At 53.4% G+C, this 18,248-nt stretch overlaps 1 protein-coding gene across 1 annotated transcript; it reads left to right on the top strand.

Moving 5' to 3' along the window:
* Positions 1-50: 50 nt before the first annotated feature.
* LOC311590166 (polyamine-modulated factor 1) lies at positions 51-16,826 on the top strand. Its single transcript, XM_084769068.1, has 5 exons — positions 51-347; positions 11,938-12,043; positions 12,912-13,012; positions 14,922-15,117; positions 16,443-16,826. The coding sequence occupies exons 1-5, from the start codon at positions 196-198 to the stop codon at positions 16,494-16,496; spliced, it is 609 nt and encodes a 202-aa protein (XP_084625194.1). The 5' UTR covers positions 51-195; the 3' UTR covers positions 16,497-16,826.
* The last annotated feature ends 1,422 nt before the right edge of the window (positions 16,827-18,248 follow it).

Below are 18,248 nucleotides of genomic sequence, written 5' to 3'. Positions count from 1 at the left end.
TCGGCTTACTAATGTTTCTCGGAGCTGGGATGGGAACTAAGTTGTCCGAGGTTGTCCGAGTCCTCCGGGAACTAAGTTGTGCTGCGGCAGCTGCCCCGCCCCATCCGGCTCGCGACCGGCGTTCCTTCGCCTCCAATCGGAGGTCCTGATGGGCGGGGCTGCGGGGCCAACTCATTTTGGCGGTTCAGTTTCAACATGGCCGAGGCGAGCGGCGATAACGAGGCTGTGGAGAAGGCGCCCGAGGGCTCATCTCCGGGGTCCGTGCCAGTCGTCGCGACCATCTCCAGGGTGAAGCTCCTCGACACCATAGTGGACACTTTCCTCCAGAAACTGGTCGCGGCCACGAGGTAGGCGGAGACCGAGGAGGGCGAGAAGCGACGGCGGGAGGGTTCGACCCCGGGGTTGTAAGTCCCGCGAGATCCGGTTGGCTCTGTCACGGGGGCGGCGCGGGGAGGTCGAGCCCTGCGGCCCCGCAAAAGCCTGCTTTCCCACCGGATCCTCCCGCCAGGCAACCGGCCTGGGAGCCCCTTGCCAGCCATTGCTGAAGGGTCTGTGTGTGCACAGGGCGCTGCTGGCTGTAGTGGGAAGGCGCGGGAGGTTGCGAGGACCAAGCGTATGGCCCTAAGGAGCAGCTTTTTGCTGTTTCGACCTTCACTTCATTTGAACGACACCGGACGGTTTTAAAGGGAGAGTTTTGCCCTTGATCCCACGACACCGTTGCATCCCCACCTTGCCTTCCGTGATCTCTGTTCCTCGGCCTTGGCGAGCTCGGCGGCTCACTTTTATAACCCCACTCACTCAAGAGGCTGTGGCAGGAGGAGCGGGAGTCTGAGGACAGCCTTGCCCAACCAGAGCCTATCTCAAAATTCAAAAAACGGTCTGGGGGTACAGTGGGGTCTCTGTGGTCTGTGCAGCTCTTTAACAGTCTAGGCGCTATCACTAGCCGATGGTTATTTGTATTGGGAATACCTTGAGGACCTCCAGCCTACAAGTAGGCTTTGAGAAGACCAAAATTTGGAAAACTAAACGAAGTCGGGGGTGGGCAACGACAGTGGTTGGAAGCAGTGAGTGTCTGATGACTTGTACATAAAATATTTACACAGTTTTATCAAGCGGGCATGAGGACTCGGGGTGGGGCCAGAAAGATGGCTAAGCCATTAAAACTGCTTGCTCTTGCAAAGGCCCCAGAACCATCATAGAGGTTTATGGTCATCGCTAACTCCATTTCCAGATTTGAGACCCTCTCTGGCCTCCAAGGGCCTTTGCTTCCGAGTGCTGGGATTACAGGGGTGGGTCACTGCGCCCAGCTTCTTTTTAGCCGTGGGGGTGGGGTGAGGGGGTTCAAGACAGAGTTTCTCTATGTTGCCGTGGCTTTATAGACCAGGCTGGCCTCGAACTCACAGCGATCCGCTTGCCTCTGCCTCCCAAGTGCTGGGATTAAGGGCGCATGCCACTGGGCCTGGCTTCTTATTTCTAGCCTTGCCACCACCGTTAGTTACTGCTGCAGCGTCAGTCTCCAAACCCGGCTTCTAACCCTCAGTCTTGTCTCCGTGGTTGGTTGGTTTGGGGCTGCCTCACTCCCTGCTTTGGCCACATCTTTAACCTCAGGCCTGAGCCTGAGTGCAAAGCACACGCCCTGCGTGCAAATGTAAAGTCCTCACACCTGACACTCTCCCCCCATTGCTTCTCATTAGAGCATCCTTACCTTCCTTGGTTAAATAATGCGCTTCAGTTGGCCTCCATGTAGGAAAAGCTCAATAAATGTTATTTATTTATTGAAAGAATCAGGGGCGGTGGGGTTGGAGAATGACTAGAGGGTTCCTGGCAGTACATGTCATTTGCAAATACAGACTTATTTTGAGACAGTCTTGCTGTGTAGCTCGGGCTGGCCTTCAAACTCAAAATCCTCCAGCTTCGGCCTCCTGCATGCAGTTATTTGGCTTCGTCACCTCAGATCCTTCTAGGCCATTAGAAGTCCGCGATTTAAGGCAGAGTGCTTATGTCCATGACAGAAGCTGTCACCAAAGCCGCTTGCTTTTCTTTTTGGTTTTTCGAGACAGAGTGTCTCTGTGTAGCCTTGGCTGTCCTAGAGTGGCTTTGTAGACTAGGCTGGCCTTGAACTCACAGCGATCCTCCTGCCTCTGCCTCCCAAGTGCCAAAAACAGTTTGTTTGTTTTTTTTATTCATATGTCAGTCATCTAAAGGTTATGGGGTGGTTGGTTTGTGTGTGTTTTGAGACAACTTGAGTTCCATTGCTCAGCCTAGCCTGGAACTCACCATGTAGCCCAGGCTGCCCCGGAACTCATTGCAGTCCTGCCTCAGCCTACCCACTGCAGAGATAACAAGTGTGAGTTACCACATCCAGATTAATGCAGGTGAGCCTTGTGGGTGTACATGCCTGTGGATCCCAGAGGGCCACCTCAGTGCCTTTCCTCAGGAACTTTCCACCATGTTCTTAGACAGAGTTCCTCATCTCCAGGGCATGAGACCTGGCAGTTAGACTTGACTGTGTGGCCAGTGAGTTCCCTTGGCTCGCAGTGCTGGTGTAACAAGCACACACCGTCACACCAGGCTTTTTCACATGTGTTCTGGGCTCAAACTCAGGCCCTCCCTGGGTTCCATTCCAGCAACCATGTAATGGCTCCACTTCCAGGGAATCTGCCACCTTCTTCTGGCCTCCACTAGCACCAGGCATGTATGTGGTGCATGCACACACATGTAGGCAAAACACCCATACACAGAAAAGGAGAAATAAAAATAATTATACCCCCCAAAACCCTCAGACCTTGTCCTGATGCTTGTGGGCCCAGTGCGTTACCAACTGAGCTGTCTCTCCAGCCCCTTACCAGTATATTCTTTAAAGCCCAGATTGGTTTTCTCTACAACTATGCAGATTAAAAGAAGTGTGAGGTATGTGTATGCAAGGGTGTGTGTGCCTGTGTGTGCTTGGGTACCTGAGGGCATCAGGTGTCCTGTATGCTCCTCTGTAACTGCCTGGCTCTTCCCACCCCCACCCCCCCCACCCCCAGACAGGGTTTCTTTGTGTAGCCTTGGCTGTCCTGGACTCACTTTGTAGAACAGGCTGGCTTCGAACTCACAGAGATCCACCTGCCTCTGCCTCCCGAGTGCTAGGATCACAGGCGTGCACCACCACCACCCGGCTAACTGCCTGGATCTTCTGAGCAGGTTCTGTTGCTGAGCCCGGAGCTGTGGTTTCTCAGCGAGGCTGGCAGTCAGCAAGCTCCAGCCGTCCTCCCCCACCTTCTCAGCCCTGGCTTGCTGGGGTGTGTGGGCTGTGCCTGGCTTTCACGTGGCTCCAACTCGCCATCTCTCCAGCCTCTTTGCTTACATGTTTTTAATGTAAATATTAGATTGCGCAGGAGAACAGGTTATGTATCAGGCCCACAGTGGCTGAGGGCAGACTGGCCATGCTGGGCTTCAGGTGTCCCTCAGAGTCTCGCCCTGCCGGCCTTCCTGCTGCCTTCCTTGGGCTTCACAACAGAAGTTTAGCCACTCGTGGCCTTGCGGTCTGTCCTCCCCTGCCTTGTCCTCAGAAAGTGAAGTCTCTTCTGTCCTCACAGCCTCCTGGACCTTCGGAAACAGCCATTCTCTTTAGCTGCAGCAAGCAAGGGGCTCCTTTTCTGTGCCTGTAAATCTGAACCTGCCAAGAGAGACTGGGTTGGCGGTATTAGCCAAGCCCAGGCAGAAGCTCGTTAGTATTTACTATTCCGAGAAAGCCAGGTCTCACACCAGTACACAGTGCAGCCCAGATCGTCCCAGGAGGCTGGGTCCCATGAGAGGGGAGCTGGGGGCTAAGTCCTTTTTTTTTTTTTTTTTTTTTTCTTCCAGACAAGGTTTCTCTGTGTAGCCTTGGTTGTTCTAGACTTACTTTGTAGACCAGGCTGGCCTTGACCTCAAACAGATCCACCTGCCTCTACCTTCCAGAGTGCTGGGATGAAAGGCGTGCGCCACCACTCCCAGCTGAGAGCTAAGTTCATGTGGCCTGAGATGTTTTGGGCAGGGTGTGATTTTTATAGTTATGTTGAGTCCAAGGAAAGGGAACAAACAGCAATGGTGCCTAAGTTGATAGCATTTGAAACCAATAGCAAGGAGGTCGTGGATGGGGCTCCGTGTTGGAGCAGGTGTGAGGCCCCGCGTTCCACCCACAGGTGGTGGGCATTCAGGAAGTGCTTCTTTACCTAAAGAGTGATTTTGTGTGTGAGCCATTTACACGCCTACCCACACTGCGTGTGCGGCTGGTCTGGCTGGGCGGAACTCATTTCTGAGTGTCGCCTGCCCATCCAGATCAGCCACTTCTTCTCTGTTTCTGCCTTTGTCAGTTGGACCTCCTCAATCCATCTTTTTGAGTCAACCCCTGCAGGTCTGGCCTTATCGCAGGCCCTGCTGCAAACCCTTGGCCCTTTAGCTCCTCTGCCGTGAGTCAGTTCAGATTCTTGTGTGTCAGGGCCCCTGAGTGGTGAGTGTACATTCTCGCCAGCTCCCTCACCTCCCAGCTGAGTGACCTTGGACAAGCTTTGGAGGGGATGGTCGTGGTCTTCCTCACAAGGTTCTTGTAAGGATTTGACAAGCTGCTCAGGACGTGGCTGGGGACCAGTCAGTCCTCCAAATGTGTCCATGATGGCTGCATCTTTGCACACATGTGTACACAGTGCGCTGCCCTTGAGTCACACCACCTGGCTTCAGTGGTTCTGTTCGTGCCAGCCACCTCCTTAATATCTCAAGCTTATTTCCCGATGGCTGGTCTATGCCTCCCTATGTGTATGGAGGCCAGGGGTTAACTTTAAGGAGTCAGGCCTCTCTTTTTACCATATGCATCCCAGGGATCAAACTCGAGTCATCAGGCTTGGCAGCGATTACCTTTTTTCATTCGGCCATTTTTGAAATGTGATCGCTCACTAGCCTGGGGCTTGATCATTGGACTAGTCAGCAGACTATCAGTTCCCCAAACTCCACCCATCTCCACTTCCTGAGCACTGCTGGGTACCAGGCTCGTGTCCTTATGTTTGCATGGCAAGTGCTGTACAGAGCCGTCTCCCCAGCTTCCACCCTCACTCTGGATTTGTGTCAGCAAGGTTGGCCTGCTGTGGTGTCATGCTTGTTAGAGCTCAGAAAGTTCTGTTTGGTTGGTTAGTTTTTGAGACAGGCTCTTGTGCAGCTCGGGCTGGCCTTGAACTTCTGCTCTTCGACTTCCTAAATTACTGCAGTCTGCGGGGTATGTGTCTGTCGCCATGCCTGGGTTAACTCAGTCATAAGGACTGAGGCATGACTTGGCGCATTTCTAGGCACCTGCTCTACAGTGTCAGCCGGAGAACCCGTTGTAAGGGCTCAGGGCGGCTGTGCCTGTAGCTGGCACTGAGTATTCGCTATTCCAGCTTCCTCTGTTTTCAGATCCCTGCTACCTTTGCGCCCTTGGCTGCTGCCCTCTGGTGATCAAACGGAGGAACTGTTGGTGGTAGCATACGGCAAGCCTGGCCCTCTGTGCTCTTTGGCTTTAGTTTTTTGAGACAGTGTCTCACTTGGCCCATGCAGGCCTAGAGCTCGCTGTGGCTCCTCCTGCCTCTCCTTCCTGAGAGGGGACTGCAGGTATGTACCACCACACACAGCTTCTGGGCTATTTAAAAAAAAATTTATTTGAGCCGGGCATGCTGGCTCATGCCTTTAATCCCAGCACTTGGGAGGCAGAAGCAGGCGGATCACTGTGAGTTCGAGGCCAGCCTGGTCTACAAAGCAAGTCCAGGATAGCCAAGGCTACACAGAAAAACCCTGTCTCGGAAAAATAAAAAAAACCCCACATTTATTTATGTATTTTATGTATATGAATGAATGCTCTATCTGCATGTCAGAAGAGGGCATCAGATCTGTTATTGATGGCTGTCAGCTACCATGCAGGTGCTGGGAATTGAACTCAGGACGTCTGGAAGAGCAGTCAGTGATCTTAACCCCTGAGCCATCTCTCCAGCCCTGGACTTCTGTGTGCTACCTCAGCACTGTTTACACTTGTGCCACTTTTACCTTTCCATGGTGTATGTATAAAACAATAAATGGTAGCTGGGCATCTACATAGAGAACTCAAAGACAGCCAGGGGCTCAAAACAAAAACAAACAAACAAACACCCCGAGGTTAACAGATGACTAGCTTTCTCCACTCTGCCATGAATGCATGCTACCAAATCCACATCCTACCCCAACCCCACTCCCTAGTTCGCTATTTTTATTTTTGTTTTTTGAGACAGGGTTTCTCTGTGTACCCCTAACTGTCCTGGACTCGCTTTGTAGACCAGGCTGGCCTTGAACTCACAAAGATCCGCCTGCCTCCGCCTCCCTAGTGCTGGGATTAGAGGCGTGCATCACCATGCCTGGCTCACTCCCCCCCCCCCCCACAGGGTTTCTCTGTGCAGCCTTAGCTGTTCTGGACTCACTTTGTAGACCAGGCTGGCCTTGAACTCACACTGATCCACCTGCCTCTGCCTCCCAAGTGCTGGGATTAAAGGCATGCGCCACCACGCCCGGCCTCTGGCTCACCCTTTTTAAGTACATGGTCTTTATTATCACCCAGGATGGCCTGGGAGATGATCCTTCTGCCTCTTGAAAGAACTGGGATTACAGGCACCAGCCACCATGCTCAGCTCTGGAGCACCAGCCTTTTACGTGGGCACTGGGTATCAAATATGCTCTTACGTGTGCATGGCAGGCATGTTACTCCTCAGCCTCGGAAGTTAAACTTTTATAAAGTAAACATCAGCTCCTCCACTGTGAGTCATTCTGTTGTCATTTCTGCGTTACTGGGGTTTGAGCCCAGCACTGCATGCACATACGTGCTCTACCACGGAGTTACATCCTAGTCCCTGTCCTAGGTGTTCAGTAAATGCAGATAGCGCATGCGGATTGAAAGTGCTGGGTGACGCTGTGAACCGTTGATCTGTGCTTCAGCTTTCTAGTGCTGGGATTATGAGTGTGTACTGGAGATGCTTTGTCTTAAGACACAGGGTTTGGGTTGGACCCAAAACCCCAGGGGAAGAGCACTTAACTTCCTTAGCGTGTACAAGCACCCGTGTTTAACACCAGCACTGCAGAGAGCAAGAGAGAAAAGAGAGGTTTTGCTTGTGTTGCCCTTAAACTCCTGCCTCACCGGTGTACAGCTACTTTTGTCTAGAAACTTTAAAAGCAAAGCTGAGCTATGACAGTGGAATTCGCTGGGCGGTGGTGGCGCACGCCTTTAATCCCAGCACTCAGAGAGGCAGAAGCAGGCAGATCGCTGTGAGTTCGAGGCCAGCCTGGTCTACAAAGTGAGTCTAGGACAGCCAGGGCTACACAGAGAGACCCTGTCTCGAAAAACAACAACAACAACAACAAACAAACAAACAAACAGACAGTGGAATTCAGAAAGCCATGGTGTATTAAGAGGACTCTGTTCGGTAGCTTTGAAAGCCCTGAGACCTTGGGCCCCACCTCCTCTTTTCCTGGTAACACCAGAACGCTCATCTCGGCTTTAAAGTTCACTTTGTGGGATTCTTTATTGGTGGTGTTCTTTTGAGGCAGGGTCTCCTTTTGTAGCCCTGGCTAACCTTGAACTCCTGAGCCTCCTACTTCGGCCTCCTGTGTGCGGAGGTTACAGATATGGACCACCATACCTAGCCAGTCACTGGATTTGGGTTCTCTTTTGTTTTGAGAATGGGCACCATACACCCCCTGCTGGTCTGAGTGATCTTCCTGCCTCTGCCTCCCGAGTGGCGAGTGGCAGGGTAACAGACATGTGCTGTCGTGCTTTGGGTTATGTGGTACAGGGACCTCAACCCGGGCAAGTGCTCTCCCCACTGAGATAGGGCCCTAGCTCTAATAATGAGCTTTGCATTTTAATTTAACTTTTTGATGTTTTGTGTTTGAGACATGGTCTCTATACAGTTTTGACTGTCCTAACTCATTAAGACCAGGCTGCCTTGAATTTGCAGAGATACGCCTGCTTCTGCTTCCTAATTGCTGGGATTAAAGGTGTGTACCACCCAGCCTTCTCCTCCTCCTCCTCCTCCTCCTCCTCAAGTGTATATTATCTCCCCTCCCTCCCAGTGGCTGGGATCACGTGCTTGGGCCACCACAGCTGGATCTTATATTCTGGGTATTATTTAATTCTGGCTGTTACACCTGGCTTTATGCATGCCAGGCGATCACTCCACCAGATGCAGTACCAGTTCTGGTGACCAGAGTTCCGTGCCATCACCTGTAGTTACAGCTCTTGGGGCTGGGCCAGAGGATCACTGGAGCCCAGAAGCTTGAGACCAGAATGGGCTACGTAGTTAAGCTTTCTATTCAAACAAACAAACAAACAAACAATCCAGGGGCTGGAGAACTGTCTCGTTGCTCTCGCAAAGGACCCAAGTCTGGTTCCCAGAGCCACATGGCAGCTCACAGCCATCTGATACTGCAGTTCCAGGGGATCCCGTGTCCTCTTCTGGTTTTTATTCAGCGGGCACAGACCTGGTGCACAGACAAGCACGCAGGCAAAACACCCATACCAAAATGAAATGGAAGGAGAAGGGAGGAACAAAGAGTGCTAGAAGACACCTAACTGCGCGCACACAGCTTTTTTCTTTCTTTTTTTCTCTTTCTTTCTTTCTTTTTTTTTCTTTCTTCCCGCCTTTCTTGTTTCCAGTGCAGGCATTGAAGCCAGGGCCTCAGCATGTTACGGCCATTCGGCTACTGACTAAATCCAAAGTTTTCTTTCCTTTTCTTGTCTGTCTCTCTCAGACCACTTTCCTTCAGACCACTTTCCTTCAAGATGTACTCTCTTGGCGTTTTCTGTAAGTTGCTAGCCCAGTGGGCAGTGGGTATAGCCTTCCTGCCAATAGGGGGGAGAGATGGCAGCAAACACAAATGCTCACTTGACTGTGGCAGTGAGCAGTGTGACAGACGCCCACCATCTAAAGATAAACGTTTTGTCCTAGTATACTTGGATGGCTGTGCTCACATATCAAAGGGACGATTCAAAGGATCTGGGAGCCCGTCCAGTCCACAGCCCACAGCGGAGTCCCAGGCATCTGGTTTTGTTCCTAGTCCCGCCAGGCACTCAGTCTGTGGCCATGAGGAGGAATGTGGAGGGACATGTGATGCCTGCCCAAGTGGGCTGGAATGGAGATGGTGGTAACTGTGGCTTAAACATCAGAGACCATGTTCATCTTCACAACCTACTCAGGCATCCGGGTCAAGCAGAACATCTCTCCTCCGCTCCAGTGGTGGACAGGACACCTGCCCACAGGTGTCACATGAGAATCCTTCTGGGGTTCCTGTTACTGAGAGTCCTATAAATGTGAAGGACCCCAGAAACAGGCACGTTTCACAAGAAGGGACAGTTTCTTCAGAGTCCCAGGGAGCTTAATAGACAGGCCAGGTGGCAGCACTCACAGCACAGGAAGATGCTGGAGTACTGTGTATTTGTGTGCACATGCGTGTGTGCCTGTGTGTGTGCGCGCCTGTGTGTGTGTGCACATGCCAGGGACTGATGTTGGGTGTTTCCATCAGCCAGTGCCAGCGTGGGAACAGCTTGAATGCCTTGTGGATTTCTTGAACACTACACTCAGTGAAGGAAAGTGGTGCTTTAGAAAATGCCATGGGCATGTGTTGGCCACATGTAAAATTATACTTTATAGATGCTGTAATGTCCTCATGGAAAGGGATGCAGGGACCTAGATTCCCCACAGCAGTGTTAGTGACAAAGCAGCATGGAATCTAAGAAAGTGGGCAGCGAGGGTGGAGGTGCGGCCCAGGCTGCCTCTCCTACCACGGGCCTCAGGTCTGCTGGGGTGGAAGAGGCTTTCCACTCGAGCCTCCCAAAGCCCCTCTGTCTGTGCTTCCTTTTTCCTCCTGACAGAGCAGACTCTTGGCCTTGACCTCAGTGTGCAAGGGGAACAGCCAGCTGTATACTGGGGGAGCATGCTCTTTTTGTTTTTAATATACATGCAGTGTTCTGCCTGCATGCCAAAAGAGGGCACCAGATCTCATTGTAGATGGTTGTGAGCTACCATGTGGCTGCTGGGAATTGAACTGAGGACCTTTGGAAGAGCAGCAAGTGCTCTTAACCTCTGAGCCATCTCTCCAGCCCCGCAGTCTGGTTCTTAAGGACTGGGTTCAAGTCCTGCCTTCACAGACCACTGGCTGAATAAATTGTCTTGGCAGCATCCTTTCCTCCTCTCTCAGGTGGGGCAAGCATCTCTCCTGCCATACCGCTCTAAGGATTAAATGCTACTACATCTCTCAAGTACTAGTGCCTGCCTCACACATAGAAACTTCCCTAAGACAGCCCCCCTGCTGCAGGGGCCTAGGACAGTCAGGCTGCTGGCTTCTCATGGCTTAGGAGTTGCTTCTTCCCTTCTGAAGGCAGGCTGTTAGGTTACAACTCCGTGTAAAGAGGCAGTCCAGCAGCGGGAACTGCCTATTAGGATTTGTCCCCACAAAAAAGAAAAGGTGCTGAGTAGCTAGACCCAGAAACACAGGTGCCGCGTGTATTTCTCACTCATTTTTGGGTGGGGAAAGACCAGCCTAAGCTACACAAGGCCCTGTTGAACATGATAAAACTAACAAAAGTAGGTCATTGTGGTGCTTTGAGTGATGTCTTAGTTATTTTCTTGTTGCTGTGACAACAGCACTGATTAAAAAAAAAGAAGAAGAAGAATTTAATTGTGGGATCATGGTTCCAGATGGTTACAGTCCATGGCTAGGGAGTATGGCAGCCGTAGGCATGGGTTGTAGATGTCGCTGAGAGCTAATCCACAAACAGGAAGCGGGAAGAGAGACACTGGGAATGGTGTGGGCTTTTAAAACCTCAGTGACCTCCTGCAACAAGACCACACCTCCTGCAACAAGACCACACCTCCTGGTTCTTCTCCAACAATTGCACCAGCTAGGGACCAAGTATCCAAACATAGGAGCCTGTGGGGTCATTCGCATTCGTGGTGGTTTGAATGCTTCATCCCTGGTTAGTGGAACTGTTCAGGAAGGCTTAGGAGGTGTGGCCTTGTTGGAGGAGGTGTGTCCCTGGGGGTGGGCTTTGAGAGTTCAAACACCCACACCAGGTCTAGTGTCTTTCTCTCTGTTGTCTTTGGATCAGATGTAAAGCTCTCAGCTACTGCTCCAGTGTCATGCCTGTCTGCTTCCCGACATGACGGTCACGGCCTCTACTACCCTTTGGAGCCATAAAACCCGAATTAAATATTTTCTTTTATAAGACTTGCCTTGGTCATGGTGTCTCTTCACAGCAATAAAACACTAATAAAGACATCATTCGAAGCACCACAATGAGCTGCTTTTATTTTTATTGTGTTTATTTCAGCAGGGTCTTGTGTCACTTAGGCTGGTCTTGAACTTACGCTGTAGCTGAGGGTGATCTTGAACCCATGAACTCCTGATCTCCGGCCTCTATCTCCCAAGTACTGGGATTACAAGTGTATTCCTCGCTTTCTTTCTTTTGTTTGTTTGTTGTTTTTTTTTTCGAGACAGGGTTTCTCTGTGTATCCCTGGCTGTCATGGAACTCACTCTGTAGACCAGGCTGGCCTCGAACTCACAAAGATCCACCTGCCTCTGCCTCCCGAATGTTGGAAATAAAGGTGTGTGCCACCATGCCAGGCCCTTCTTTTCCTTTTTTTCTTTTTGGTTATACTCATTTCATGCAGTGCTGGGAATGAAACCGTGACTTCATGCGTGTTAGGCAAGCACCCGCCTAGCTGAATACCATCTCCAGCCCCACAACCTGTTTGTAATGCTGCTAGAGGCCCAGCTGGGAGAAGTAGCTGCCTGTGACTTGAGGACAGATCTGCGCCCACAACCGTTCCCCAGGTCTCAGTGACAAAACTGAGTCTTGTATCAAAACACAACGGTGAGTGGCTGGGTGCTGACCACCCCGCCTTTGCCTGTCTTCTTCCTCACAGCTATGAGAGATTCACCAACTGTTATAAGCACTTCCACCAGTTGAACCCTGAGGTGACAAAGCGGGTCTATGACAAGTTTGTGGCTCAGTTGCAGACATCCATCCGGGTGAGTGGCACATTGGCCAGAAGGTCCTTTTTGTTTGGGTTTCACTCTCCATTCAGTTCCTTAAAGATGGCAGCCTGTGAGCTGTCCCTGCTGCTCAGCTCCTAGACTGTCAGCAGTACAGTGGCTGCAGCACCAGCCACCCCTGCCCTCCAAACAGTTTTGGCCTTAAAGGCCTCCTTCTCTCGTTGTCCTATAATACGTGTTTATACATTGTCTGCCAGCCTAGGCGCTGTGAGCTCAACCGGGGCAAGACAGGCCCCACTCCACTTTGTACCCGCAGCTTCTGAAGAGACATTTAATAGACTGAGTATAACTAGGGATGTCAAAAGGACAGGGCTTCACTCATGTCCAAGTCACTGTGATGACTGCCCAGTGTGGTGGCGTACACGTTTAATTCCAGGACTCAGGGGGCAGGGGCAGGTAGATCTCTTAAGATTTTCAGGCCAGCCAGTGCTACACAGTGAGAACCTTCTCAAAGAGAACAAAAAGTTCCTTTGATGTTGTCAGCTGTTGCTCCAGGGTTGTCTTGTTACACAGTCAGCAGCAGGCACCTGGCACAGAGACAAGAGGGTGGCGCTCTCCCGAGTTACTCTCTGTAGCCCTGGCTTCCCCAAACTCAGAGACATGCCTGCCTCTGCAGGGCTAGAATTAAAGGCATCTGCTACCATCCCTAGCATGCAGGCTCTTTTCAACGTTTGGTGTTTTATAGTTTATTTTCTTAATCGTAAAAACCACACATTGTAGAGAAATTGGACTTTTCGGGAGGTTGATTTAAGTTAGCCTAAACCCTCCTCGGTGCTGTGAGCAGTGCAGCACACTTGCGCTGAGGCGTGCAGGAAGTCATCACACGCTGCTCCTTTCCACGCAGGAGGAAATCTCAGAAATAAAAGAGGAAGGGAACCTGGAGGCCGTTCTGAACTCCCTGGACAAGATCATAGAAGGCGGCAAAGCCCACGGAGAGGCAGCCTGGTGAGGACGGAGCCGATGCCGCGGCAGGTGCTTCCTTGGCAGAACGGGGACTACTTCTCCCTGATCAAGCTTCAACTCAGGCTCCTCTCTGCTGGGCACACCTGATTTAAAAATCACATGTGTTTATTCTTGGGGGGCGGGAGGTGTCACAAGACATGTGCAGAGTCAGGGTGGCTGAAGCTTTACAGCTGGAAAGGCATTTACAGAAGCAGCAGTAGTGTTTGCTCATTAGCATACCTTGTTCCCTAAGATGCCCACCCAGACCTGCTAGCTCTTAAAGGGCTCTGAGAGGCTGGACCTTCTCTGAGGAGCCACGCAATCTGGGAAAGGTCACCCTGCCTCCACCCCCATCTCCCTAACTCATAGTGTGTTGAGGTAGTATACCAGCCTGGGGGGGCGGTGGTCATAAGGACAGAGGTGCATGCTGGAGATGGGTGAGTGTGGGGGGGGGCAGGTTGTAAGGGGTGAGTGTGTGGAGGGGCAGGCTGTAAGGGGTGAGTGTGGGGGGGGCAGGCTGTAAGGGGGCGGGTGAGTGTGGGGGGGGCAGGCTGTAAGGGGTGAGTGTGTGGAGGGGCAGGTTGTAAGGGGTGAGTGTGGGGGGGGCAGGCTGTAAGGGGTGAGTGTGGGGGGGGCAGGCTGTAAGGGGGCGGGTGAGTGTGGGGGGGGCAGGCTGTAAGGGGGCGGGTGAGTGTGGGGGGGGCAGGCTGTAAGGGGTGAGTGTGTGGAGGGGCAGGCTGTAAGGGGTGAGTGTGGGGGGGGCAGGCTGTAAGGGGGCGGGTGAGTGGGGGGGGCAGGCTGTAAGGGGTGAGTGTGTGGAGGGGCAGGCTGTAAGGGGTGAGTGTGGGGGGGGCAGGCTGTAAGGGGGCGGGTGAGTGGGGGGGGCAGGCTGTAAGGGGTGAGTGTGTGGAGGGGCAGGCTATAAGGGGTGAGTGTGGGGGGGGGCAGGCTGTAAGGGGTGAGTGAGTGTGGGGGGGGGCAGGCTGTAAGGGGTGAGTGTGGGGGGGGGCAGGCTGTAAGGGGTGAGTGTGGGGGGGGCAGGCTGTAAGGGGTGAGTGTGGGGGGGGCAGGCTGTAAGGGGTGAGTGTGGGGGGGGCAGGCTGTAAGGGGTGAGTGTGTGGAGGGGCAGGCTGTAAGGGGTGAGTGTGGGGGGGGCAGGCTGTAAGGGGGCGGGTGAGTGGGGGGGGCAGGCTGTAAGGGGTGAGTGTGTGGAGGGGCAGGCTATAAGGGGTGAGTGTGGGGGGGGGCAGGCTGTAAGGGGTGAGTGAGTGTGGGGGGGGCAGGCTGTAAGGGGTGAGTGTGGGGGGGGCAGGCTGTAAGGGGTGAGTGTGGGGGGGGGCAGGCTGTAAGGGGTGAGTGTGTGGAGGGGCAGGCTGTAAGGGGTGAGTGTGGGGGGGGGCAGGCTATAAGGGGTGAGTGTGGGGGGGGGCAGGCTGTAAGGGGTGAGTGTGTGGAGGGGCAGGTTGTAAGGGGTGAGTGTGGGGGGGGCAGGCTGTAAGGGGTGAGTGTGTGGAGGGGCAGGCTGTAAGGGGTGAGTGTGGGGGGGGCAGGCTGTAAGGGGGCGGGTGAGTGGGGGGGGCAGGCTGTAAGGGGTGAGTGTGTGGAGGGGCAGGCTATAAGGGGTGAGTGTGGGGGGGGGCAGGCTATAAGGGGTGAGTGTGGGGGGGGCAGGCTGTAAGGGGTGAGTGTGGGGGGGGCAGGCTGTAAGGGGTGAGTGGGGAGGCAGGGAGGCCACAGGGCTGGAAGCCAGAGTTTGCATCAGGCGCAGGTTTAGGAGGTAAAGGGGGAGGCCAGCAGAGTCCTGCCTTGCCCAGGACTTGGCGTAGGACCATGACTGATGGGCTTTAGCGGTAGAAGCCTCCTGTACACTTACATTCCTCCCTCCCCTGGGCCTATGTGCCTCTCCCCGCAGGCGACCCAGTGGAGTCCCAGAGAAAGACCTGTGCAGTGTCATGGCTCCCTACTTCCTGAAGCAGCAGGAGACCCTGTGCCGCCAAGTGCGGAAACAGGAGGCCAAGAACCAGGAACTGGCAGAGGCCGTCCTGGTCGGGCGCAGGCAGGTGGAGGAGCTGCAGCAGCAGGTTCAGGCCCTCCAGCAGGCCTGGCAGGCAAGTGTTTGGCTCTGCCTATTTTCTCTTGTCTCCGCCCCCTTGGTTGGTGGCTTCCGGTCCCAGCCTGAGGGATCCCACTGGGAGCAGGCTGTGCCCACAGCAGTGTAGTCCTCAGCAGTTTTGCTGGGACGTGTGAGCTCAGCTCTTTAGCTTGTACTAAAGGTCAGTTCCTGCACATGCTCCTGTGCAGCTGCTAAGGAGTGTGAGTGAAGCCACAGCACACATCAGAATGACCCCAAAGGTCATGAGTTGCTCTACAGGACATGGGTGGATTCTTAGCACTCACATGGTGGCGCATAACTGTCGTAACTCCAGTTCCAAAGCATCTGTCAACCTCTTCTGGCCTCTGTGCACATAAAAAAGGCTCCAGAGCCTCTGGTGCATGGCAACATGTGCCAGCAAGTGTATGTCCTTTGAGGGAAAGGCCGACTTCTGAGATTGGTCCCAAGGGACTGTTGAGGTAGTGGAGCTGGGTGGTGCAGGTGGCAGATGTGACTGGAGTGGGGAGATGGCTTCTTAGTGGCTCCAGATGCAGTTCGCAGGGTCTCAGGAGGGCCCAGTGGCAGGGTTACTACAGATGCCCAGGCTGTGTCTGATACAGTGGAGAGCCACTGTCTGAGGGAGATCGTCCTGCTTCTGACAATCCTGGTTCCCAGGTTCCTTCTGCTCCCTCTTCCTGTGACCAGGTAGCTGCAGCTGCCCTCGTCTCGGAGAGGTGGCAGCAGGTGGAAGGCAGGTCCCCATCCCTCTCAGTCTCCCAGTCCTGGTACTTGAAGCCACCTTGCTGGATCCTTGGCCTCTCCATTCCCATAAGGCTCCTTAGCACCCATCTCCCTGGATAACAAATTGTCTAAACCATGGTCCCCTGAACCTGTGAGCTCTGTTGCCATAGCCACAGCTCCAGCCCAGCCTCCACCCGGGCCTTGTCTGAAGCGCAGGAGCTGGGTCAGTGCTCAGTGTTGACCCTCTGTGGGAGCATGCAAGCCTCCCTTCACTCTCAGTGCTCAGTGGCTGAGTGAGTGAGCATTTTCCCAGCATGACCAGGCCCTGGGTTCCACTTCCAGCTCTAGGAGGAGTGAGTACAAAGGATCTGAAGCCCTTGTTGGATGTGGAGAGGCCCAGCAGAGGTTGCTATGGCATCCAGATGGCCATAAATACCTACTGGGGGGTAGGGAATTCCCACTCAACTTTGTCCTGGCAAGACTGGTGACATGAGCCACAGAGCCATCCACACTGTTCTAGAGGATCTGCGCTGCAGTGGGGCCTGGCACATAGTGTGTGCTTTTCTCAAGCCCCACACGTCTGTTCTCCTTTGGTTTCAGGCTCTTCACAGAGAGCAGAAGGAGCTGCTGTCCGTGCTGAGGGCGCCTGAGTGAGGAGCCACTGGGCCCTAGAGCCGAGGACAGTCATAGCCTGTGGAGCCAGCTCCCAGGCAGAAACGGAGCCTCCTCAAGCACTAAGTTGGGGCATCCACACACTCCCTTCAGATTCCTGCTGCCATCTTCTGCCTGCAAGGCTGGGACTGCCACCCTGGGCTTCAGCCACCAGGCTTTGTCTCCTGGACTTGCAGCCAGCACTGCCCCACGCCCTCTTTGGACCAGACTGGGAACAGTGTTTTCAATTTCCACTGATTGCCGCCTTGCTGGCTAGCCTAAGGGGTTCTGCCATGTTCTCCCCACATCCGTAAATAAACTTCCCTGACCACACTGTAATCTGTGCGGATGCTTCCCCGCCAGGCGTCTGGAGTCTGCAGTTAAGGCATCAGTCTGGGGGCTCTAGGCTTTTGATCACCATGTGCAGAAGGCAGCAGGGCCCAGGACCGTGGGTCCCTGAGGTCAGGGTGAGCTGTCACTGTGCTGCTCTTAGAGGCACAGAGAAGTGATGAGGCCTGCACTGTAGCTGAGTTCTGTATCTTGTCTCTCCCACCCTGTTCTACCCTGGCTGAGAGTCTCACCTTGACCAGGGGCTGCTTGGCTAGGTCTGTGAGGGACCCTGAAAGCAGAGAAGACACCATGGCTCTGCCCTTCTCCCCATGAACAGCCTGGGCACTTCTAACATCCACTCTTCAGAAAGCTCCAGAGTTTCTGCCTCTGCATGTCCTTCCTGCCTACCTGACCTGTGTCATCATCTACCTGTCACCATTCTGAATTCAAGTTGGTGGGTGGGTGACCAAAGACTGGCCAGGGATAGGTGTAGTGAGCAGGCCTTTAATCCCAGCGCTCTGGAGGCAAAGGGAGGCAGGTCTCTGAGTTTGAGGCCATCCTGGACTACACTGTGAGACCATCTCAAAAAACCAAAAAGGTGAGACAGTACCTTCTGACTCACCACCCCGACCCAAGCTGGGAGGCGGCCCTGGCAGGATGGAAACCACAGAGGCAGGACCTGCACTTGCATTCCACCCCTGTGCACCTTGCAGCTCTACCTACATGTGTCCACCTCCCTGATGTGTGTTCCTGTGTTCCGGTGTCCTTTGTCAGCTGTCTGTGGAGGAATACCTTGAGTGGATGTAGCAGTTATCAATAAAGCCCTATTTATCCAATCAGCTGGGCAGGACAGGAAGTGGAAGGTGGGACTTCCATGGGAAGTGGGAGGAGCCTGGAGGGAGTTGAGAGGGGAAGGTTGGAGTCAGTGGGGAGAGGCTGCCTGAAGAGGATCAGATGGCAAGTGCTGGGCTATCTGTAGGCTATAAGGATTAGGGTAGTGTATTTTAGTTTGTTAGATTAGTAGCAGTTTAGATCCTGCCCAGCATAGTGCTTGCAGCTTAGAGTTACATTTCAGTCTCTTTGTGTCAGGTATTGGGTTCCTAGACCATATAGATACAATAACTGTAACAGCTGTCCCATGTCTGTGACTGTTTGGCTCTTGGACCCTTGCTCCCCATCCCAGTTAGGATCACTGTTGCCATGATAAAACATCATGACCAAAGCAACCTGAGGAGGCAAGGCTTATTGCCTTATACTTACCACTGTTGATTGAGGAAGTCAGGGCAGGGCAGAACAGGAGCTGATGCAGAGGCCATGGAGGGGTGCTGCTTACTAGCTTGCTCAGCCTACTTTCTTTTCTTTCTTCAAGACCGGATCTCTCTGTGTAGTCTTGGCCATCCTGGACTTGCTTTGTAGACCAGGCTG

Source organism: Acomys minous, assembly GCF_964271855.1.
Source record: "Acomys minous genome assembly, chromosome: 19".
Lineage (NCBI taxonomy): Eukaryota > Metazoa > Chordata > Mammalia > Rodentia > Muridae > Acomys > Acomys minous.
This window is presented reverse-complemented; position numbering and strand designations above follow the sequence as displayed.

Coding starts and splice junctions, on each gene's coding strand:
- LOC311590166 (XM_084769068.1), top strand. CDS start 196: ATGGCCGAGGCGAGCGGCGATAACGAGGCTGTGGAGAAGGCGCCCGAG. Junction 348..11,937: donor AAACTGGTCGCGGCCACGAG/GTAGGCGGAGAC, acceptor TCTTCCTCACAG/CTATGAGAGATTCACCAACT. Junction 15,118..16,442: donor CCCTCCAGCAGGCCTGGCAG/GCAAGTGTTTGG, acceptor CTTTGGTTTCAG/GCTCTTCACAGAGAGCAGAA.